The 25,232-nt window shown below is 37.2% G+C and overlaps 1 protein-coding gene across 27 annotated transcripts in view; it reads left to right on the top strand.

Moving 5' to 3' along the window:
- AGBL3 (AGBL carboxypeptidase 3) overlaps positions 1-25,232 on the top strand; it is a 94,315-nt gene that overhangs the window by 20,534 nt on the left and 48,549 nt on the right. For 12 of the 27 annotated variants that reach the window (XM_072964410.1, XM_072964405.1, XM_072964408.1 and 9 more), the window contains 7 exons: positions 7,534-7,672; positions 8,849-9,628; positions 13,108-13,270; positions 14,404-14,530; positions 15,495-15,595; positions 15,769-15,881; positions 16,600-16,666. In XM_072964410.1, the coding sequence (XP_072820511.1) occupies positions 7,534-7,672; positions 8,849-9,628; positions 13,108-13,270; positions 14,404-14,530; positions 15,495-15,595; positions 15,769-15,881; positions 16,600-16,666 (1,490 nt within the window). Of the gene's footprint in view, positions 1-7,533; positions 7,673-8,848; positions 9,629-11,329; positions 11,884-13,107; positions 13,271-14,403; positions 14,531-15,494; positions 15,596-15,768; positions 15,882-16,599; positions 16,711-25,232 lie in introns of those variants that run through there. The other 15 variants (XM_072964415.1, XM_072964414.1, XM_072964404.1 and 12 more) reach the window with 15 other exon arrangements.

The following is a 25,232-nucleotide window of genomic DNA, read 5'->3' as shown; positions in this document are numbered from 1 at the left end:
TCTCTGTTCTGTTCCATTGGTCTATATGTCTGTTTTGGTACCAATACCATGCTGTCTTGATGACTGTAGCTCTATAGTATTGTCTGAAGTCTGGGAGAGTTATTCTTCCAGCCTCTTTCTTTCTCTTCAGTAATGCTTTGGCAATTCTAGGTCTTTGATGGTTCCATATAAATTTTATTATGATTTATTCTAGTTCTGTGAAATATGTCCTGGGTAATTGGATAGGGATTGCATTAAATCTGTAGATTGCCTTGGGCAGTGTGACCATTTTAACAATATTGATTCTTCCAATCCAGGAGCATGGAATATCTTTCCATTTTTTAAAGTCTTCTTTAATTTCCTTCATCAATGGTTTATAGTTTTCTGTGTATAATTCTTTCACCTCCTTGGTTAGATTTATTCCCAGATATTTTATTACTTTGGGTGCTATTTTAAAGGGGATTGTTTCTTTACTTTCTTTTTCTGTTGACTTATCGTTAGTGTAAAGAAGTGCAACTGATTTTTGAACGTTAATTTTGTAACCTGCTACCTTGCTGAATTCTTCAATCAGCTCTAGTAGCTTTTGTGTGGACCTTTTAGGGTTTTCTATATATAGTAACATGTCATCAGCATATAATGACACTTTTACCTCTTCTTTTCCAATTTGGATCCCTTTTATTTCTTTCTCTTGCCTGACTGCTGTGGCTAGGACTTCCAGGACTATGTTGAATAGGAGTGGTGATAGTGGGCATCCTTGTCTTGTCCCAGATTTTAGTGGGAAGCTTTTGAGTTTTTCCACCATTGAGTACTATGCTGGCTGTAGGTTTGTCATATGTAGCTTTTATTATGTTGAGATATGTTCCCTCTATACCCACTTTGGCGAGAGTTTTTATCATAAATGGATGTTGAATTTTATCAAATGCTTTTTCTGCATCGATTGAGATGATCATGTGGTTTTTGTCCTTTCTCTTGTTGATGTGATGTATTACATTGATTGATTTGCGTATGTTGAACCAGCCTTGTGTCTCTGGGATGAACCCCACTTGGTCATGATGTATAATCTTTTTTATGTGTTGTTGGATTCTATTTGCTAAAATTTTGGTGAGGATTTTGGCGTCTATGTTCATCAGTGATATTGGCGTATAATTCTCTTTTTTGGTAGTGTCTTTGCCTGGTTTTGGTATCAGGGTGATGGTGGCTTCATAGAATGAGTTTGGGAGTATTCCCTCCTTTTCAATCATCTGGAAGAGTTTGAGAAGGATTGGTATGAGTTCTTCTTTGTATGTTTGGTAGAATTCCCCGGTGAAGCCATCCGGTCGTGGACTTTTATTTGTAGGGAGGTTTTTAATTGCTATTTCTATTTCCTTTCTAGTGATCGGATTGTTCAAGTGGTCAATTTCTTCTTGATTCAGTCTTGGTGGACTGTATGTTTCCAGAAACTTGTCCATCTCCTCTAGGTTATCCAGTTTGGTTCCATATAGTTTTTCATAATATTCTTGTATGATATTCTGTATTTCTATTTTGTTTGTTGTAATTTCTCCATTTTCCTTTCTTATTTTGCTAATTTGTGATCTTTTTTCTTCTTTGTGGGTTTTGCCAGAGGTTTGTCGATTTTATTTACTTTTTCAAAAAACCAGCTTTTGGTTCGGTTGATTTTTTCTATGGTCTTGTTAATCTCTATTGTATTTAATTCCTCTCTGATCTTTATTATTTCCTTCCTTCTGCTGCTTTTTGTGGCTTTTTGTTCTTCTTTTTCTAATTCATTCAGGTGGTGGGTTAACTTGTTTATTTGAGATTGTTCTTTTTTGAGGAAGGCCTGTATCGCTATAAACTTCCCTCTTAGCACTGCCTTTGCTGGGTCCCATAGGTTTTGAGTGGTTGTGCTTTCATTATCATTTGTCTCAAGGTATTTTTTAATTTCAGCTTTGATCTCCTCATTGATCCATTGTTTTTTCAATAACATATTGTTTAATCTCCATGCTTTCCTTGTTTTCTCCTTTGTTTCTCTGTTGTTGATTTCCAGTTTCATGGCATTGTGGTCAGTAAAGATGCTTGAGATAATTTCTATCTTCTTAACATTGTTGAGGTTTCTTTTGTGCCCAAGTACATGATTGATCCTGGAAAATGTTCCATGTGCACTTGAAAAGAATGTATATCCTATTTTTGGGGTGTGTAATGCTCTGAAAATATCCACCAAATCTAGTTTTTCTATTGTAGTATTTAATTTCTCTGTTGCCTTGTTTATTTTCTGTCTGGAAGATCTGTCTAGTGATGTTAATGTGGTGTTAAAATCTCCAACTATGATTGTATTCCCATCAATATCCCCCTTTATCTCTGTTAGTAATTGTTCTATGTACTTAGGTGCTCCTATATTGGGTGCATATATATTAACGAGTGTAATATCTTCATCTTGTAGCACTCTTTTAATCATTACAAAATGTCCTTCTTTATCTTTCTTTATGGCCTTTGTTTTAAAGTCTATTTTGTCTGAAATTAGTACTGCAACACCTGCTTTTTTGGCTTTTCCATTTGCATGGAATATCCTTTTCCATCCTTTCACTCTCAATCTATATGTGTCCTTCTCCCTAAAGTGGGTCTCTTATATGCAGCATATTGAAGGTTCTTGCTTTATTATCCAGTCTGCCACTCTATGTCTTTTTACTGGAGCATTTAGTCCATTAACATTTACAGTAATTAATGATAGATGTGTGTTTATTGCCATTTTGAACTTATCTTTGCAGTTGAATTGGTATATCCTCTTTGTTCCTTTCTTCTTCCTTTTGTGGTTTGGTAATTTTCCTTTGTATTATCATGGATTTTATTTAATTTTTGTGACTCCCTTGTAAATTTTTGACTTGTGGTTACCCTTTTTTGTAAATCTATTAACCCATTTCTGTAACTGTTTTTATTAAACTGATAGTAACATGATCTCAAACCCATCCTACTGTTAAAAAAAATTTAAGAAAGAAAGGAAAAAAAAATTCTATATTTCCCTGCCTCCCTCTCCCACTCTCAGTGATTTGTATGTTTTCTTTATTTGTAATTCATGAGTTATCACCTTTCCAGTTGTGAGTTTCTCATTTCTGTAGCAACCTGCTGCTTTTCTATTTAGAATAGCCCTTTCAATATTTCTTTTAGCATGGGTTTAGTGTTGCTAAACTCCTGCAGCTTTTTCTTGTCTGTGAAACTCTTTATTTCTCCTTCTATCCTAAAGGATAGCCTTGCTGGATAAAGTATCCTAGGCTGCATCTTTTTTTCATTCAGGGCTTTGAATATATCTTGCCACTCCCTTCTGGCCTGTAGTGTTTGTGTAGAGAAATCAGCTGAGAGCCTTATGGGGGTTCCCTTGTAACTTACTCTTTGCTTTTCTCTTGCTGCCTTTAGAATCATTTCTTTATCCTTGACTCTGGCCATCTTGATTATGATATGTCTTGGTGTGGGTCTATTTGGATTCTTCCTGTTTGGGACCCTCTGAGCTTCCTGTACTTGGATATCTGATTCCTTCTTTACGTTTGGGAAGTTTTCAGTCATGATTTCTTCAAAAACCTTTTCAATCCCCTTTGATCCTTCTTCCCCTTCTGGGACCCCTATTATGCGAGGATTGGGACGCTTCATATTATCCCATAGATCCCGTATGCTATTATCATTATTTTTTATTTGCTTATCTTGTAGTTCTTCTGAATGGGTGCTTTCTATTGCCCTGTCTTCTAGATCACTAATTCGTTCCTCTGCATTAACTAGTCGGCTTTGCACAGCTTTTAGATCATTCCTCATCTCTGTCAATGAGTTTACCCATTCTACTTGGCTCTTTTTTATAGCTTCAATTTCATTTTTGACGTATTTTATATCTCTAAACACTATCTCTTTTAATTCCTTCAGCAATTTGATCACTCCTTTTTTGAAATCTTGATCTAGTAGGCTATCGATGTCTATTTCATTGATCTTTCTTTCAGGGGATTCCTCTTGTTCTTTTAATTGGGAATGGTTTCTCTGCTTCTTCATCTTGCTCATACCTCTCTGGCACTGTGGTTTATGGAGTATCAGTTGTCTATTTTGGATCTTAAGGATTTTATCTATCTAATGCCTATTTAGGAATAGAACTTAGGGGAAAAAAAAGAAAAAATAATAAAAAAAATGAGAGAGAGAAAGATTTTTAAAAGAAGGGAGAAAGAGGGTTTGAAAACAGTGTATAATGACTAGAAGAGCGAGTTGAAGCCGAGTATTAATCGGGTTGAGACGTCCTTTTAAAACCTTTAAAAAAAAGGGGGGGGTGGGGAGATGAATAGATGTATTTGAAACCTGTGTCTAATCAATAACAGGACATCAAAACCCAAGAGAAATAGAAATGGATTAAGAAGTAAAAATTAAGAGAGTAATTGAAAATAGAACAGGTAAAAACAGATTTAAAAAAAAAAAAAAAGGTTGTCGGTGTTCTCCTGGAGTCTGTGTGCTTTTAATGTGAAGTCTTTCTATCTTCGTCCTGTTTTGGAAGCTCAGCTTGTTTTCATAGGCCCTCCGTTGGCGCCCTCTTCTGTGCTGCTCCCAGCACCTGTCGGCAAGCAGATTGCGCCTCCTCCTAACACGGGGTCAGATGCAGCTCTCCTCTGCTGTGGGCGGGCGGGTCACTGCCCCTCCGGATGCCGCAGTCAGATGTTGCAGACTGGCCAGGCAGGAGGGCGGGTCGTGCCCCCTCCCAGCACCTCGGTCAGGGACTGTGTTCCTGCCTGATCGGCAGGGGGCCGCTCTCTGTCTGCCTACGCCGCGGTAGCTCCGCTGCTCTGTGCGCTGCTCTGTGCGGCTGCGCGCTCCGTCCTGGTCGGCGCGCCGCGGGTGGGCTCGGGGAAGACCGAGGGACAGCCTCGTCCCTGCTCCCAGCCAAGACCCAGCTCCTTGTTTGTCTTTGTGGAGCAAGTTCTCTGAGGGACCAGGATGGAAGGATCCTATCTACCCCGGGCTGTAGGCCCGTCTCAGTCTGGCCCTTGAGGCTGCTAAGCCCTTCGGTGCGGATGCAGGTTTCGCCTCTGCCCCTGCCTGGGTGCTCAGTGCCGGAGAATATGGCGGCTGTGCCTGAGCCCCGACTCTCTTCCCCTGAAAAGTTTCCGCAGGTTTTCAGAGATGGGGGTATGCGCCCTTCCCCCGAGAGCACATCAACCTTGCTGTTTTATGGAGGGCCCAGGTTGTTCTGTCCTGTACACCCACAGCCACGGCGCCCAGCCCCTTGCAGTCCCCCGGGGCTGCCTCCGTGCAGCCGCCCCCGTCCTCCGCCCGGCTTGTGCAGCCTGGCCCTGCCCGCCACTGCCGGCCCGCGTCTCAGGCTGGGTGTTGGGGGGGACGCTCTGTGCCCGTTTAACTTAGTTCTGTCAGACAAGGGCTGCTCTGTACAGATCCGAACCTCGGAGGCTCCCCCTCCATCCCGCTGGCCTCTCAGTTGGATGGGGAGACCCAGCCAGCGAGCGCCAGTCCTCCTTTGCTGCTCCCTCCCCGCGGGACCAGTCCCGCGCTGCTTTGCCTTTTGTTATTTCTTTTTTCCTTTTCTCCTACCAGATTTTTGGCGTCTTTATCTTTTGAAGAGGGCGATGTTCTGTCGGAGTTCCGCAGGTGCTCTGGTTGGCTGAGTGGATCTGTAGATGTGGGTCTTGGTGTATTTGTGGGAGAGGGTGACTTACGAGTGTCCTTCTACTCCGCCATCTTGCCTCTTCCCACAATTTACTTCAAGGGAGACTTTCTAAAGGATGGTGAAGCAACAACATAGAATTGTCGAGAGAACAGAACCATTATTTCTCTGAGGCTTGAAAGGGTAAGAGAACAGAATGGTTTCCGGACCTGGAGCTGTAGGAGAAGGAAATCCCCAAACAACTGGATATACAGACTTCTGGGTTGACATTTTTTTTTTCTTTAAAGATACTGTTCCATTGTCTCATGACATTCGTTCTCTTTAATGGAAAGCCAGCCATGATTCATATCATTGTTCCCTATATATGATACATCTTTTTCTCTCTGGCTTTTTCCAACAATTTGACTGAGACCTGCCTAAATTTGGTTATCTTTGTATTCATCCTGCTTTGAGTTTATTGAACCTCTTGGAGCCATAGTCTAATAGGGTTTTTTGGTTTTTTCCAAATTTCAGAAATTTTCAGCTATTATTTCTTCACATATTTTTTCCATAATAGTCTTTCTCTTCTGTCCTTTGGAATTCCGCTTTCACATATGTTAGATTTCTAGCTATGTCCCAAGTGTCACCAGATCTTTGTTCTTTTTTTCTTCTCTGCCCTTGTTTTCAGTTCACTGAATCTTTCTTTTGCAAAGTTCAATTTCTTTTAAGCCCATGTAGTAAATCTTTTATTTCCGTCATTGTACTTTTTATTTCTAGAATTTCCATTTTGTTCTGTTTATAGTTTCTATTCCTTTTTTAGAGATTACTTGATCTATTTATTCATTATCTTTTCCTTTAAGTCTTAACATATCTTCAAAGTCCCCTCTGTTAATCCTACCATCTTGGTTATCTTGGGGTCTGTTAAATATAGCAGGATTACATTTTCCTGCTTCTCTGTATGCTTCATAGTTGTGGACTGTATGTGAGAAATTGTGAAAAATACGTGGTAGGAGTCAGTATTATGTTCTTTTTAAAAATTATCTTGTATTTTGTTCTGATAGGCAGCTAAATTGCTAGCAAATCATTTTGTATCTTTTAGGGTTTTTTTAAATATAAAAACAGGTATATTTTCATTTTGTCCTTAGTTCTAGGTCATGGCCCTTACTCCTGAATATGATTCTTATGCCTAATATACAACCTTTCTGAAGTCACAACTGAATGGCTGAGGTGCCCAGTGAAGTCTTTCTATGCTGGACAGGTTGGAATTCCACTATGTCCTAGAATGTTATGTCCTCTGGTATCTCAGTTCCACAGGATAGCACTCTGTTCTGTCTTTCTTGGTCTTATCCTGTGCTTGACAGCCAAGCCCTCAGCCCAGGACTGGGGAACCACCAGGTAAACTGTTGAAGCCCTCCATGTCTTCTCTCTGGTTACCCAAGATACCAATTTCAGAAGCCCCAGACAGCAGTCTTGCCTCCTCAGCTCAGCAAGACTGTTATGCTGTTCTTAAGTGCCGTCTTCCTAGGAGGTAGTTAGAAAGTACGCCTAGGGAGAAAACCAGAATTAAACATGGGCTTATTTCATGTAGTTATCTTCTTTCAAGAACCCGATTTGGTTGTGGTCTGTATGTTGTCCACATGCGTGAAAACAATTCATTTTTTTGTTCCAGTTTGATAGTCATTTGCAGTGAAAGGGCAAGTTCAGGACCAATTACTTCATTATAACCAGAAGTTGAATAAGTATTTTTAATGTGAGAAAGATATGAATTTTTTTAGGCATTGCTTTTCTAGTCTAAATACTCTTAGACTTTCTTACTTCAACATAAACCTGTAAGTTAATGTCAAATATGTTAAAATTTACAATCCTTAGTGACACTTCAATCATACTGTGGCTCCAAACTATGCAAAATAGCCTATTTACTTTAAATATGGCTTGATACCTTTATGGTCTTGTCTCATCAGCCTACAAAGAGCCGTGTTTTGTGTATTCCCGAGTTGGGGGCAACCGAACACCCTTGAAGCAGCCTGTGGATAACTGTGATGATACTTTGATGTTTGAAGCAAGGTTTGAGAGTGGTAATCTACAGAAGGTAGTCAAAGTGTAGGTTTTAATTATTTTTATTTGAAGAGCTAGTCTTTGAAGTATTATTTTCTGTGTTAGGTACATTAAAGTTTAATGTATCCATTACTGAGCTGTAATTCCTTGAAGTATAGATGCTAATTAGAGATTATTGGGAGGGGGGGAGTATAAAAGATTCTGGATTTAAACAATTCTGAGAACTATGAATTTAAGCAGGTCTCTGTACTGTACATTTTCAGTATATCGATCTGAATTATCATACTCACTGCTCCTCAGACTTTTTAATGGAATAGTTCTTCAGATGAGTGTTCCCAAAATATGCTTGGGAACATGCATGCAATCCAAGGATATTCTTTTTTAAAAGTTTTTATGAAAAATTTTAAACCCGCAGTTAAGTACAGAGCATATTATAGTTCCACATTAACTACCACATACCCATCACCTAGATTCAACATTCAGCAAGGTTTCAACATTCATTTCACCTATTCCTAGTTCACAGTTTATAACTATACACACATGCAGTAAGTGCATAATGCTGACAGAATATGAAGTCACTTGGTAAAGAGAAAAAAGTCACAACTAACCAAGAAAGTTATTATACGTATTAATAATATACTTGTGAAATTATTTTGGCCTTTATTTTTAAGTATTCTCAGTGACTAAGTATGCAGTATGCAAATAGTTATCAAATACAGTTCCTGTCCTCACAGAGTTTAAAATTTTGTAATCCATTTGCTCATATTAATTTATGTTTTAAATCTTTCTTAGTGATAAATATTTCAAATTCCTAGAGTTAGAATCTAATATATAACATATGTCCGAAATAAAGAAAACATTGGACTTTAATTCAGTTTTGAGAACTCTAATCATTTTCTTACAGGAAATATAATTGGGTTGAAATATACGATTTTTATCAAATGCCCATTTTTCAGGTGTTCTCTGAAATTACAGAGGAATAAAAAGGCTTTAGAATTAGCATAGAAGCAGTTTCACATCCAATAAAAGAACATTTCAAACCTTTTATCTTTAGCAATCATTTGCTGTTGGATGCTGCCTAAATAAACACTGCTTTCCAAATAAAAAGCTCCCTATGAATAGATAATTTATTATTTTTATGTTTATTACTTTTATTCATTTAAACTTCAGTGTCATTTTTACATTTTTATGTGCTTTTCCCCCCTTCCTTTTGTGTATTAGGGCAGAATATGAGTACCAGCTGACTGTGCGCCCTGACCTGTTCACAAGTAAACACACCCAGTGGTACTATTTCCAAGTCACTAATACCCAAGCAGAAATAGTCTACAGATTCACTATTACCAATTTCACGAAACCTGCTAGTCTTTATAATCGAGGTATGCGCCCACTGTTTTATTCTGAAAAAGAGGCCAACACTCATAATATTGGCTGGCAGAGAATAGGAGACCAAATCAAGTACTATAGGAACAACCAGGGACAAGATGGGCGCCACTATTTCTCTCTTACATGGACGTTTCAGTTTCCGCACAACAAAGACACCTGCTACTTTGCTCACTGTTACCCATACACTTACACCAACCTGCAAGAATACCTTTCTAGCATCAATAATGACCCAGTACGGTCAAAGTTTTGTAAAATACGTGTCTTATGCCACACGATTGCTAGAAACATGGTGTATGTTTTAACGATTACTTCCCCCTTGAGGAACACTGACACAAGAAAGCGAAAGGCCGTGATTCTGACTGCAAGGGTACATCCAGGAGAAACCAACAGCTCTTGGATCATCAAAGGCTTCCTGGATTATATTTTAGGAGACTCAAGTGATGCACAGTTGCTTCGAGACACTTTCATCTTCAAGGTGGTACCCATGCTGAATCCAGATGGTGTGATTGTGGGAAACTATCGGTGTTCCTTAGCTGGACAGGATTTAAACCGCAACTATACATCTCTCCTGAAGGAATCATATCCTTCTGTTTGGTATACCCGGAACATGATCCATAGGTAAAATAAGCCTCAGATTACCCTCTGCTTATGTAGTAAACCAGATAGTAAGAATCCCCCTTGTTTTACTCTAGCTTTTCTTAAGATTTAACTAATAGCTACTTAACTTTTCCTCATTCTTCCCAACTCTGCTTATACACCTTTCTGGCAATATGCCACTAGATTAACTAGCTTTCTTTTGAAAAATGAAATAGAAATAAAATAGAACATTTTAATGACTTTGTGAACCGTAGTTAAATTTGCATATCTCAGATTTGGTTTCTTGCTAAAGCTAATGGTAGCACTGATGTTTACTTTGGGATCCTTGAATCCCTTATATGTAAAAATTAATTATGTCCCACAGAGTCTTCTAGCGCTATGTTGACCATATATTGCTCTATGATGAGTCTTTTGACTAGCCAGTTACATAGTTCTTTAAACTTTCATGAATAATAATCTTATTTGCCCCTAGAAAAAAATGAAGAGCTTTACATTTTCTACAGAATCCAGAATGGTAAAATGCACATAATATTTAAATATTTGTTAAATTACTGGGTGAATTTTAATAGATTCAAGTAATAATAATCATGAATAGACATTGCTAGCATAGAAGGATTTATTGGAGTCAAAGAACACCCATTCCAAGTCCAAAGCCTCTTAACCTTTTTGGTTAAGAATTTGGAGACTGGAGTCAAAACATATCATATTGGAATCCCTGCTATATCATTTGCTAACTGTATCTTGAGCAATTTAAAAATAAATCCAAATCTCAGTTTTCTCATCTATAAAGGGGCAATAATAATACCTCACAGATGAGAGGATTAAATGAGAATATTATTACTAAATTGCCCAAAATAAAACCTGAAATATTAGAAGCTCTAAGTATATTCAGTGTTTCATCAAATGTAAAAAGAAAAAAAAAGTTGTTAATGAATTAGATATAGATGTAAAAACTCTGTAAATTATTTAGGATTGTTTAAGTATTACAGTAGTAAGTACTATTATAGAGTGTTTATATCCTCATCCTGCTTTGTTACCAGGGCCACTAGTGCAAACACAAGAGCCCTGTTTCAAGGAGGAGGACCTCAAGTATACCTTCAGTTCCTCAGAGGGGCTGACAGGCTTCAAGAGGCTTCAAGGCTCCAGTTATCATAGTTCAGCCTCGGCTTTCCCTTTCATGTTAATCCTCTGATCTGCTTAGACGCTTGGAGAGTGAAGTGCACAAATGTGGACTTCAGGATTCCCTTAAAGTCATTTGGGAATATTTAAGCAATAAAGAATAACCCTGATGATGGCAGACAATGAAAAGAAAGCTGAATAAATGCATTGTGGTATCCTGGATTGGATTCTGGGACAGAAAGAGGACATTAGTGGGAAACCAGTGAAAGCCAGATAAGGTTGGGAGTTTAATTAATAGTAATGCACCAATGTTAGTTCCTTAGTTTTTGACAGCGTACCATCGTTTTGTGGTATGTTAACATTAGGGGAAACTGGATAAGGGGTAAATGAAAACTCTCTATTAATTTTGGCAATTTGGTATAAATCTAAAGTTATTCCAAAATTCAGAGTTTATTTTTTTATAGAAAGGGAGCTGATGGGATGCCTATTAGAATGTTTATAATGTCTGCTTAATGCTCTTTGACATTAAGGGTGCCTGGCCCAACACAAGATGGATTACAGGCCCTTGGCTTGTCTCTATGGAAAATATTTTATATGTCTTAGTTCTCCTCAGATTGCCTTGTAAGGAGGTTAAAGCAGGAATCTATTCAGTAAGTTTCAGAAAGACTTCCAGAAAGGAGAACTACCTTAATGCAGGCATTAAGAATCATAGACAGATAAAATGGAATAAAAAGTCAGTCACATATGTGTGGAAAGGTGAGCAGCTATAAGTATATCTAAAATTAAATGTATTTAAAGTATTTGAGAATTATAGTAGATTTTAGTATAGGATACTTAGTGTAAGAGATTGGAGTATCTTACCTGTGAGTTAGAAAAAAACGTTTCTAAAGTGATTTAAGTTAGTATAGGATGAAAAACGCTAATATCCTTCCTGTTTCACTTCAAAAGTAGTGACATTTCTTTGGCAATTAATTACTTAGAAGTTTCTTTTGACTTACTTATAGGAAACGAAAATCATTAAAACTGGGGAAACAGTTTAAAAATGTACAGTATATCTCATTTAAAGAGCTAACTTAATATTCTTACTTTATAATCTAGTTCTTTTTCTAAAAACTTGTAATCATTTCGTGGCTTTAGGTCAATCTTTTGTTATCAGTTAAAATTTATTGGGCACCAAGTGAAAAAGAATAATTATACATGTAACAGACTTCAGTTTGGGATTTCACTGTAGTTTAAAGGAGTATTTTTTCAAACAGAAGCTGTACTTTGAATATTTTGATTTTAGGTTTTAATGTTTTTGTTACAAAAGTAATACATTTCATATTACTAAAAATTGCTAACATTTTGTATTTATCCTTCCAGATGTAACAAGTAGTATGTGTAATTTCAGTTATTTAAATGATATAATAATGCTATTCAAAGTTTGGAAATATGAAAATAAAGACAGAAATGCCCATAATCCTACCTTAATACCTCTACTTTTTTACCTTTTGAAAGCCTATTAGCTATTTTCATCAACCAGTTTGGGGGCTTATTTTTTTATTACTTTAATATTCATTGAATGCCTATACAGGCTAAGAATTGTGCTCTTAAGAAGTGATTTCTTTAAATTGTTTATTAGAAACTGACCAGAAAACCAATCACTTCAAACTTTGGTACCATTTTTCTCAAAATAATACCTATTCATCACATTAATCAAGAGTTAAATACTAATTGGCTTCAGCACTAAGTCATCAGGCACTCAAGTTTTAATACATAATTGAGTACTTGTGTGCACAGCACTGTTCTAGATGTTTTGAAGCATTCTCTATCCTTAATAAGACTTAATATCAAAAATATAAAAACTTAACCTAGACAAGTGCCAAGTAAATGGTACCAATACTAAGTGCTATAGGAGTTCAAAAAAAGAAAAACTGATGGACTTGACTAGTTAGAGAGGAAGTGAGATGCGAGGTCAGTGTTGAGGGATGAGGGGTAGTATTTACGTTTACAAGTTTTGAGGAAAAAAGGTATTTTAGTCAGAAAGAATCTCTGTGAGAGCTAGTGGGCAAAGTTAGGAATGAGCTTTCTGTTTACAACAGAAAACAAAAAAGCAGAGGGATTCTGTTGGAGAAAGTCTTGGGAGCAAGGTAAATTTTGTCCTTATAATGGAAGGCTAAACCATTCATATTTTACATTCAATTAATAGGAACTTATCGTAGGTGTTTAAAAATTATATATTAATCATAATATGCAGTATGGGTAAGAAGAGAAAGAAACTAAAAACTAGGATATAAAAAATTCTGTTTATTTGGATATTAGACTTGTAAATCCATAGTTAAAACCATAGAAGAAAAATGCAAAGGTAAAATATAGTAACTTGTTCTTTTTCTTCTCGGTAGATTGATGGAGAAACAAGAGGTTATTTTATATTGTGACCTTCATGGCCACAGTAAGAAAGAGAACATCTTCATGTATGGCTGTGACAGTAGTGGTAGGTGTAAAGCGTTATACCTACAGCAACGAATCTTTCCACTTATGCTGAGCAAAAATTGTCCAGATAAAGTAAGCACCTTTAAGATTTTTGTCTCCTTTACTACATGTTGCCCATGTGAGACAGAAGAATGGATAATCTTACTCAGTAAACTGCTTTTTTATTTAGTTATTTTGACTGGTTTATGTAATTGACCATAAGAAAGCAACTATGTGAAATGTTTAGTTACCAATGATTGGAAATATGAAGGAAAAAATGCCCATTACCCACCACCATATACTTCATGATAAAAGACTTTTCCTCCTAAGGCCAGGAACAAGGCAAGGATATCCACTGTTACCCCTTCAATTCAGCCTTATACTGGAGGTCCTAACAAGTACAGTAAGGCAAGAAAAAGAAATAAAAGGCAGACAGATTGGAAAATAGTGATGATGATGTGACTGGCTTCATAGAAAATCCAAAGCAATCCACAAAAAAACACCTAGAAGTACTGAGTTTAGCAATGTCATAGGATACAAGCTCAACCCACAAAAACCAAATGCATTTCTATATACTCACAAAGAACAACTGGAAACCAAATTTAAAACAATGCCATTTACCATAGCTCCAAAATAAATGAAATACTTATGACTGCAAGGGGACGGCAAAGGGGAGTCTTTAAGAAGTAATGAAATTGTTCTATATCCTGACACAAATCTATACATGTGTTAAAGTTCAAAGAATGGAACACAAAGTCAATTTTTTAAATTATATGGTGAGTAAAATTACAAAAACTCATTGTATATGCTGATGTTACAACAATCAGGAAAACTTTCAAGTTATCTTTCATATGAAAATAAAGCATCTTTATTCTATTCTGAAAATTAAACACTGATCTTGATTCCTAAGCATGTTTAGGCTCCTTCCTATAACCTTTTTAAAGTCAACACTATCAAGAATTAACTGGTTTTGAATGATTATGTTATATATAGATTAAAAGTAAAATGTTATTGCCAGAATTCAAATCTTTTGTTCTAAGAAATGTAAATATGTCATCCTTAAAATGAGTTCTTTCCATTTGTCATGAAATAAAAGTAGCTTCTGAAGCTTTAGAGAGAATTAACTGCTTTTGCACAACTAGGCATTCCATTTTCAACCCTACTTCCTAAGAAAGACATTGTGATTAGAAAAGCAGTGGGTCTCATTTTTATTTGCTTCTTTCCAGTTTTCATTCTCAGCTTGCAAGTTTAATATTCAGAAGAGCAAAGAGGGAACAGGAAGGGTGGTAATGTGGAAAATGGGAATCAGGAACAGCTTTACCATGGAGGCCACTTTTTGTGGATCTACACTGGGTAAGATCAAGGATTCTCATTCATGACTGTCAGAGGTTTAAATCAGAGACATTTTTAACGTAAGCCTGCTAGTGTAGACAACCGAAGAGTGAGCACTTTCTTCCTGCTTGGATACATTCTAATATCAATTCTATAAATAGGTTGAATAAACAGACTCCTACTATACGTATCTCTATCGCTTCATTTTCCTTTGTTGAGAAGAGGAAGTTTTAGCATATGTGTAGGATACCTAAATGGTTGTTTCATAAACTAAGAATTTTTTTAAGGGGTTCCTACAAATGGCTATAATGATTTCAGGAAAAAGCAATGCTTATACTTAAAATATCAGGACAGAAATATTTTTAGTGGATTTGCAGTTTGTAAGGCAAAATAGACTGGGGTTTATTTTGTTTTTTTGTCAATTTATATTTTAATTGGTTCCTTGAACTAAAAATAAAAGTTTGCTGTAGTTGCATTTAAGAAAGTTTTTAGTCACATCTAACATATCCTTAGAATGCTCCATATTAAGGTGACTGGCACATTATTAGAAAATGTATCAGCTCAAAGGAAAGTGTTAGAAATCATACATGTAACTTCTGGCTAGTTTTTAAAGCACCTTAAAATTGATATAACATTATTAATGATGATGAAAACATTGAAATATTTACCCAAGTTTTTCTCTGAGTAATTATTAGGGTGCTTATAACTGGTAACCAAGTATTCCATAACTTTCTTACTGAATTTTCTTCTGCTTTACAACATAGACGAATCTGTATTAAGTCTCCTTTGGCCCAAATGGTGGAGAGGGAACGAGCGAAAGCAGTATGCTATTAAATGACCTGCCCTAGCAGAAAATCCAAAGGGCAGAATATGGAGTCATATCAGATGTTTTGGTTATACTCTCTGTTTTGCAACTTGGGCCTGCCTGCTAAGAAAAAATGTTTAACTCACCCTCAAGGATGGATAAACTTACTGATTTTTTTAGGTAATAAAAGAGGCACTCATTTCAACACAAAAGACTTGGAGTCAATGGGATATCATTTTTGTGATTCTCTCTTGGACTACTGTGATCCAGACCGAACTAAGGTAAGTAAAGTCCATTTGGTAATACATCAGACTCCAGCCTCTCATGTAATGTACCCTGCCTGTAGGCCTACAATAGTTTATTCCTTTTTAATATCCTAAGGTCTATAAGTATTCAGTTAGTTTAATTAGGAAACAGCTACTTTATAATTAACTCATTTATCATTTTCCCCTAGTATTATCAGTGCCTAAAAGAATTAGAAGAAATGGAAAAACATATAAACTTGGAAAAAGTTCTTGATGATTCAGATACTTCTCTGAAAGAAATTACATTGGATCTAGAATCCAGGTATGTCAACATGGTGGAAGTAATGTAATTTGTTGTGCTGTTTTACTATGCCCTTTATAATAATACTAGGATATAATTGTTAGTCTGTACTGAAAATCCTGGCAATATATGGAGGAAAATTCTTCCCAAGTTCTTTATTTTAGCCAGACCTCATCAAGACTTCATTTATTCACATAATATTAATTGAGCACTTACAATGTTCTATGTGTGAAAGATATACTCAAATTGTTTTTAATGCTGTCATTACCCACAGAGAACTGACACATTTATACAGATGCCATATAAATACTCTAAGTTAATGAATAACAAATACAAAATTTAATATGAAGGGAACGTTATTGGAAGAAGGAAGGTACTAATTTTAGTACAGTTCCTGTAGGAAAAGCAGAAATGTTTGATTCATCTCCTTTATTTATAAATTTTCAGACTTTGAGTTAGTGCCCCTGCAACCTCCAGTGGTGACTAATAAGTCTTTTTGCAGATAGAGCATCATTCTGAACTCATTCTGTTTATATTTGATGAGTTCCAGTGAATTTGAGCCTTCTTCTAATACTCTTCTAGTGCCTAGAACTACTAAACATCTACACCACCTTGTAAATACTCTTCTTATACTTAGAACTATTTCTAACATGCCAATAAGATAATAAAGTAACAGTTGAAATTTTAAAGTACCACCAAAACATTCTGTAAATTAAAATAATATATTATTTTTTTGTAGCAGCCGTGGCTCTGACAGTTCAGAATCCAACGACTCTCAGACTGATCTTCTCAAGTTAAGTTCTCAAGTATGATTGAAAATTTCTGCCTTTGATATGGATATGCTACATAGGTACTCTTATTACTGTGACTAACAATCAGGGGGAAAAAGTTTACAAGTTGTATAGTTACTATATGCCAATAAATGTTATTTTCTTTTTTTTAAACATTTTTTATTGATTTAGAATCATTTTACAATGTTGTGTCAAATTCCAGTGTAGAGCACAATTTTTCAATTATACATGAACATATATATATTCATTGTCACATTCCTTTCTCTGTGAGCTACCATAAGGTCTTGTATATATTTCCCTGTGCTATTCAGTTTAATCTTGTTTATCTATTCTACAATTTTGATATCCCAGTCTATCTCTTCCCACCCCTCACCCCCTTGGCAACCACAAGTCTGTATTCTATGCTTATGAGTCTATTTCTGTCCTGTATTTATGCTTTGTTTTTTGTTTATTTGTTTCTAGATTCCACATATGATTGATCTCATATGGTATTTTTCTTTCTCTTTCTGGCTTACTTCACTTAGAATGACATTCTCCAGGAGCATCCATGTTGCTGCAAATGGCATTATGTTGTCTGTTTTTATGGCTGAGTAGTATTCCATTGTATAAATATACCACTTCTTCTTTATCCAGTCATCTGTTGATGGACATTTAGGCTGTTTCCATGTCTTGGCTATTGTAAATAGTGCTGCTATGAACATTGGGGTGCAGGTGTCATCCTGAAGTAGATTTCCTTCTGAATATAAGCCCAGGAATGGGATTCCTGGGTCATATGGTAAGTCTATTCCTAGTCTTTTGAGGAATCTGCATACTGTTTTCCACAGTGGCTGTACCAAACTGCATTCCCACCAGCAGTGTAGGAGGGTTTCCTTTTCTCCACAGCCTCTCCAGCATTTGTCATTTTTGGACTTTTGAATGATGGCCATTCCGACTGGTGTGAGGTGATACCTCATTGTAGTTTTGATTTGCATTTCTCTGGTAATTAGTGATATTGAGCATTTTTTCATGTGCTTTTTGATCATTTGTATGTCTTCCTTGGAGAATTGCTTGTTTAGGTCTTCTGCCCATTTTTGGGTTGGGTTGTTTATTTTCTTCTAATTGAGTTGTATGAGCTGCTTATATATTCTGGAGATCAAGCCTTTGTCGGTTTCATTTGCAAAAATTTTCTTCCATTCCATAGGTTGTCTTTTTGTTTTACTTATGGTTTCCTTTGCTGTGCAGAAGCTTAAGTTTCATTAGGTCCCATTTGTTTATTCTTGCTTTTATTTCTTCTAGGAGAAAATTTTTGAGATGTATGTTAGATATTGTTTTGCCTTTATTTTCCTCTAGGAGGTTTATTGTATCTTGTCTTATGTTTAAGTCTTTGATCCATTTTGAGTTGATTTTTGTATATGGTGTAAGGGAGTGTTCTAGCTTCATTGTTTTACATGCTGCTGTCCAGTTTTCCCAACACCATTTGCTGAAGAGACTGTCTTTATTCCATTGTATATTCTTGCCTCCTTTGTCGAAGATGAGTTGACCAAAAGTTTGTGGGTTCATTCCTGGGCTCTCTGTTCTGTTCCATTGGTCTATATGTCTGTTTTGGTACCAATACCATGCTGTCTTGATGACTGTAGCTCTATAGTATTGTCTGAAGTCTGGGAGAGTTATTCTTCCAGCCTCTTTCTTTCTCTTCAGTAATGCTTTGGCAATTCTAGGTCTTTGATGGTTCCATATAAATTTTATTATGATTTGTTCTAGTTCTGTGAAATATGTCCTGGGTAATTGGATAGGGATTGCATTAAATCTGTAGATTGCCTTGGGCAGTGTGACCATTTTAACAATATTGATTCTTCCAATCCAGGAGCATGGAATATCTTTCCATTTTTTAAAGTCTTCTTTAATTTCCTTCATCAATGGTTTATAGTTTTCTGTGTATAATTCTTTCACCTCCTTGGTTAGATTTATTCCCAGATATTTTATTACTTTGGGTGCTATTTTAAAGGGGATTGTTTCTTTACTTTCTTTTTCTGTTGATTCGTCGTTAGTGTAAAGAAATGCAACTGATTTTTGAACGTTAATTTTGTAACCTGCTACCTTGCTGAATTCTTCGATCAGCTCTAGTAGTTTTTGTGTGGACCTTTCAGGGTTTTCTATATATAGTAAAATGTCGTCGGCATATAGTGACACTTCTACCTCTTCTTTTCCAATTGTATCCCTTTTATTTCTCTCTCTTGCCTAATTGCTATGGCTAGGACTTCCAGGACTATATTGAATAGGAGTGGTGATAGTGGGCATCCTTGTCTTGTCCCAGATTTTAGTGGGAAGCTTTTGAGTTTTTCACCATTGAGTACTATGCTGGCTGAAGGTTTGTCATATATAGCTTTTATTATGTTGAGATATGTTCTGTCTATACCCACTTTGGCGAGAGTTTTTATCATAAATGGGTGTTGAATTTTATCAAATGCTTTTTCTGCATCGATTGAGATGATCATGTGGTTTTTGTCCTTTCTCTTGTTGATGTGATGTTATTACATTGATTGATTTGCGTATGTTGAACCAGCCTTGTGTCCTTGGGATGAACCCCACTTGGTCATGATGTATAATCTTTTTTATGTGTTGTTGGATTCTGTTTGCTAATATTTTGCTGAGGATTTTGGCATCTATGTTCATTAGTGATATTGGCGTATAATTCTCTTTTTTGGTAGTGTCTTTGCCTGGTTTTGGTATCAGGGTGATGGTGGCTTCATAGAATGAGTTTGGGAGTATTCCCTCCTTTTCAATCATCTGGAAGAGTTTGAGAAGGACTGGTATGAGTTCTTCTTTGTATGTTTGGTAGAATTCCCCGGTGAAGCCATCCGGTCGTGGACTTTTATTTGTAGGGAGGTTTTTAATTGCTATTTCTATTTCCTTTCTAGTGATCGGATTGTTCAAGTGGTCAATTTCTTCTTGATTCAGTCTTGGTGGACTGTATGTTTCCAGAAACTTGTCCATCTCCTCTAGGTTATCCAGTTTGGTTCCATATAGTTTTTCATAATATTCTTGTATGATATTCTGTATTTCTATTTTGTTTGTTGTAATTTCTGCATTTTCCTTTCTTATTTTGCTAATTTGTGATCTTTTTTCTTCTTTGTGGGTTTTGCCAGAGGCTTGTCGATTTTATTTACTTTTTCAAAAAACCAGCTTTTGGTTTGGTTGATTTTTCCTCCGGTCTTGTTAATCTCTGTTGTATTTATTTCCTCCCTAATCTGTATAATTTCCTTCCTTCTGCTGCCTTTTGGGGCTTTTTATTCTTCTTTTTCTAATTCATTCAGCTGGTAGGTTAAATTGTTTATTTGAGATTGTTCTTGTTTGAGGAAGGCCTGTATTGCTATAAACTTCCCTCTTAGCACTGCCTTTGCTGTGTCTCATAGATTTTGAGTGGTTGTGCTTTCATTGTCATTTGTCTCAAGGTATTTTTTAATTTCAGCTTTGATTTCCTCATAGACCCATTGTTTTTTTAATAACATATTGTTTAATCTCCATGCTTTCCTTGTTTTCTCCTTTGTTTCTCTGTTGTTGATTTCCAGTTTCATGGCATTGTGGTCAGTAAAGATGCTTGAGATAATTTCTATCTTCTTAACATTGTTGAGGTTTCTTTTGTGCCCAAGCACATGATTGATCCTGGAAAATGTTCCATGTGCACTTGAAAAGAATGTATATCCTATTTTTGGGGTGTGTAATGCTCTGAAAATATCCACCAAATCTAATTTTTCTATTGTATTATTTAATTTCTCCATTGCCTTATTTATTTTCTGTCTGGAAGGTCTATCTAGTGATGTTAATGCAGTGTTAAAATCTCCAACTATGATTGTATTCCCATCAATATCCCCCTTTATCTCTGTTAGTAATTGTTCTATGTACTTAGGTGCTCCTATATTGGGTGCATATATATTAACGAGTGTAGTATCCTCATCTTACATCACTCCTTTAATCATTATAAAATGTCCTTCTTTATCTTTCTTTATGGCCTTTGTTTTAAAGTCTATTTTGTCTGAAATCATTACTGCAATACCTGCTTTTTTGGCTTTTCCATTTGCATGGAATATCCTTTTCCATCCTTTCACTCTCAATCTGTATGTGTCCTTCTCCCTAAAGTGGGTCTCTTATATGCAGCATATTGAAGGTTCTTGCTTTATTACCCAGTCTGCCACTCTATGTCTTTTTACTGGAGCATTTAGTCCATTAACATTTACAGTAATTAATGATAGATGTGTGTTTATTGCCATTTTGAACTTATCTTTGCAGTTGAATTGGTATATCCTCTTTGTTCCTTTCTTCTTCCTTTTGTGGTTTGGTAATTTTCCTTTGTGTTATCATGGATTTTATTTAATTTTTGTGACTCCCTTATAAGTTTTTGGCTTGTGGTTACCCTTTTTCAAAAACCTATTAGCCCATTACTATAACTGTTTTTATTAAACTGATAGTAACATGATCTCAAACCCATCCTACCGAGAACAAAAAATTTAAAAAAGAAAAAAAAAATATTCTATACTTCCCTGCCTCCCTCTCCCACTCTCAGTGATTTGTATGTTTTCTTTATTTGTAATTCATGAGTTATCACCTTTCCAGTTGTGAGTTTCTCATTTCTATAGCATCCTGCTGCTTTTCTATTTAGAGTAGACCTTTCAATATTTCTTTTAGCATGGGTTTAGTGTTGCTAAACTCCTGCAGCTTTTTCTTGTCTGTGAAATTCTTTATCTCTCCTTCTATCCCAAAGGATACCCTTGCTGGATAAAGTATCCTAGGCTGCATCTTTTTCTCATTCAGGGCTTTGAATATATCTTGCTACTCCCTTCTGGCCTATAGTGTTTGTGTAGAGAAATCAGCTGAGAGCCTTATGAGGGTTCCCTTGTAACTTACTCTTTGCTTTTCTCTTGCTGCCTTTAGGATCATTTCTTTATCCTTGACTCTGGCCATCTTGATTATGATATGTCTTGGTGTGGGTCTATTTGGGTTCTTCCTGCTTGGGACCCTCTGAGCTTCCTGTACTTGGATATCTGATTCCTTCTTTAAGTTTGGGAAGTTTTCAGTCATGATTTCTTCAAAAACCTTTTCAATCCCCTTTGATCTTTCTTCCCCTTCTGGAACCCCTATTATGTGAATATTGGCATGCTTTATATTATCCCATAGGTCCCTTATGCTATTTTCATTTGTTTTTATTTGTTTATCTTGTAGCTCTTCTGAATGGGTGCTTTCTGTTGTCCTGTCTTCTAGGTCACTAATTCATTCCTCTGCATTATCTAGTCGGCTTTGCACAGCTTTTAGATCATCCCTCATCTCAGTCAATGAGTTTACCCATTCTACTTGGCTCTTCTTTATAGCTTCAATTTCATTTTTGACATATTTTATATCTCTAAACACTATCTCTTTTAGTTCCTTCAGCACTTTGATCACTCCTTTTTTGAAATCTTGATCTAGTAGGCTATCAATGTCTATTTCATTGATCATTCTTTCAGGGGATCTCTCTTGTTCTTTTAATTGGGAATGGTTTCTCTGCTTCTTCATCTTGCTCATACCTCTCTGGCACTGTGGTTTATGGCGTATCAGTTATCTATTGTGGTTCTTAAGGAGTTTATCTATCTAATGCCTATGTAGGAATAAGACTTAGAAAAAAAGAAAAAAAGAGAGAGAGAGAAAGAATTTTAAAAGAAGGGAGAAAAAAAGGTTTGAAAACAGTGTATAATGAATAATAGAAGAGCAAGTTGAAGCAGAATAGCAATCGGGTTGAGACATCCTTTTAAAACCTTTAAAAAAAAAGGGAAAAGATGAAAAGATGTATTTGAAACCTGTGTATAATCAATAACAGGACATCAAAACCCAAGAAAAATAAAAATGAATTAAGAAATAAAAATTAAGAGGGTAATAGAAAATAGAACAGGTAAAAACAGATTTAAAAAAAGGGGGGGGGGTTGATGTTCTCCTGGAGACTGTGTGCTTTTCATGTGAAGTTTTTCTGTCTTCGTCCTGTCTTGGAAGCTCAGTTTGCTGTTTCCAGAGGCCCTCCGTTGGCACCCTCATCTGTGCTGCTCCCAGTGCCTGTCAGCAAGCAGATCGTGCCTCCTCCCAACAGTGGGTCAGGTGCAGCTCTCCTTTGCTGTGGGCGGGCCGGTCACTGCCCCTCCTGATGCTGCAGTCAAATGTTGCAGACTGGCCAGGTAGGAGGGCAGGTCGCGCCCGCCCCCCCCAGCACTGTGGTCAGGGGTTGCGTTCCTGCTCGAAAGGCGGGGGGCCGCCCTCCCTCTCCACGCGCCGGTCAGTCCGCTGCTCTGTGCGGCTGTGCACTCTGCTTCTGGTTCGCGCCCCGCAGGTGGGCTCGGGGAAGACCGAGGAACAGCCTTGTCCCTGCTCTGGGCCAGAACCCAGCTCCTTGTTTGTCTTGGCGGAGCAAGTTCTCTGAGGGACCAGGATGGAAGGATACTATCTGCCTCGGGCTGTAGACAAGCCTCCGTCTGGCCTTTGAGGCTGCTAAGCCCTTAGGTGTGGATGCAGGTTTCACCCCTGCCCCCACCTGGATGCTAAGCCCTGAAGGATATGGTGGCTATGCCTGAGCCCCGCCTCTCTTCCCCTGAAAACTTTCCATGGGTTTTCAGAGATGGGGGTATACACCCTTCCCCCCAGGGCACATCAGTCATGTTGTTTTATGGAGGGCCAAGGTTGTTCTGCCCTGTGCACCCACAGCCATGGCGCATAGCCCCCTGCATTCTCCCAGGGCTGCCTCAATGCAGCCGCCCCTGTCCTCCGCCCTGCTCAGGCAGCCTGGCCCTGCCACCAGCTGCCGGCCTGCATCTCGGGCTGGGTGTCGCGGGCACCCTCTGTGCCTGTTTAACTTAGTTCTATCGGTCAAGGGCTGGTCTGTACAGATCCGAGCCTCAGAGGCTCCCTCTCCGTCCCGCTGGCCTCTCCATTGGAGAGAGGAGACCCAGCGAACAAGCCCCAGTCCTCCTTTGCTGCTCCCTCCCCACGTCCCGCTCTGGTTTGCCTTTTCTTTTCTTTTTTCCTTTTCTCCTACCAGATTTTTGGCGTCCCTATCTTTTGAAGAGGGTGATGTTCTGTTGGAGTTCGGCAGGTGCTCTGGTTGGCTGAGTGGGTCTGTGGATGTGAGTCTTGGTGCATTTGTGGGAGAGGGTGAGCTGCGAGCGTCCTTCTATTCAGCCATCTTCTCTCTCCCTTGTTATTTTCTTATTGTGTACCTTATCTTTAAATCAAGAATTCTCTAACCTTACGGTTTTTTAACACCCTTGCTTTATTGATGGGAACAATTAAGATCCAGAGAGACTAAATTACTTCTCAAAAGCCACACCACTTGTTAATGAGAGTTGGTAGCATAACATACATCACCTGACTGCTAACCCAATATTTACTTCTTTAACACCTATATTCTGAGTTCCAACTATGTACTAGAAATAGAGCAGTGAACAAAACAAGACAAAAAATTTTCCCTTTTAATAGCTTTTATTTTAGTTGGTAGAGATTAAAAAAAAAATAATTAAAATATATTATGAGTTAGATGATGATAAGTGCCTAAGGAAGAAATCAGAGCAGGAGGGGGAATAAGGAGTTTAGGTGTTTATTATGTACTGAATGTCTGTGCATACATTCGCCAAATACACATGGGAAACCATAACTCCCAGCGTGACAGTATCAGGAGGTGACTCAGACAAGCTAAGACAGTACTCTATTGGAACATGTTAGAAAATGCTGCTACTGCCATAAAAGGGCTTTTACAGTGATTCTGGAGAGAGCTTAGAAAGAAAGGAGAGATACAGAGTAAGGTTCCGTCTTCTTAGAGAATACATAACTATGTTCAGAAAACTGTTAGAAATACTAATGAAGAGATCTCAGAAATGAGGAACATGCTATTGGACAAGGGACAAAATGCAGTACTTACTATACAATCGTAAAGAACTTGGCTGAATTGTGTTTGTGCTCTATGTTTTGTGGTAGGTAGAACTTGGGAGTGATAAAACTGTATATTTAGCTGAAGAGATTTCAAAGCAAAATGTTGAAGGAGTGGCTTGATTCCTCCTGACTGCTTATAGTTAAATGCAAGAAGAGATAAACTGAATAAGGAATTAAGAAAAAAGGAACCAAAATGTAAAAATTTGGAAAATTCTTAGCCTATGCATTTTACAATGAATGAGAATGTGTGTTGAGAAGAGAACAGTAGGGTGTATGTATAGAACCAGCCATTTGATAAGGAGATTAGTGTGGGTGTGAACACAGAACTAATCAGCCATCCAGCAGGAAAACTGCCAGTTTTAACTGAAGGAGACAGAGACAGGACAGAATAAAGGAAGGCTGTCAGACTTCTTGAATTTTACAGAGAACATGCAGTATTCTTCAAGACAAGTTTCTTTTTTTAATTGAGTATAATTGATGTAAAATATTATATGTTACAGGTTTACAGAATAGTGATTCACAATTTTTAAAGGTTATGCTCCATTTATAGTTATCATAAAATATTGGGTCTATTCCCCATGTTGTACAATATATCCCTTGTAGCTTATTTTATACATAATAGTTTGTGCCTATTAATCGCCTACCCCTGTATTGCCCCTCC

This window comes from Vicugna pacos, chromosome 7 (assembly GCF_048564905.1).
Source record: "Vicugna pacos chromosome 7, VicPac4, whole genome shotgun sequence".
Classification (NCBI taxonomy): Eukaryota; Metazoa; Chordata; class Mammalia; order Artiodactyla; family Camelidae; genus Vicugna; species Vicugna pacos.
The sequence above is the reverse complement of the archived record's forward strand: the minus strand, read 5'-3'. Positions and strand labels throughout refer to the sequence as shown.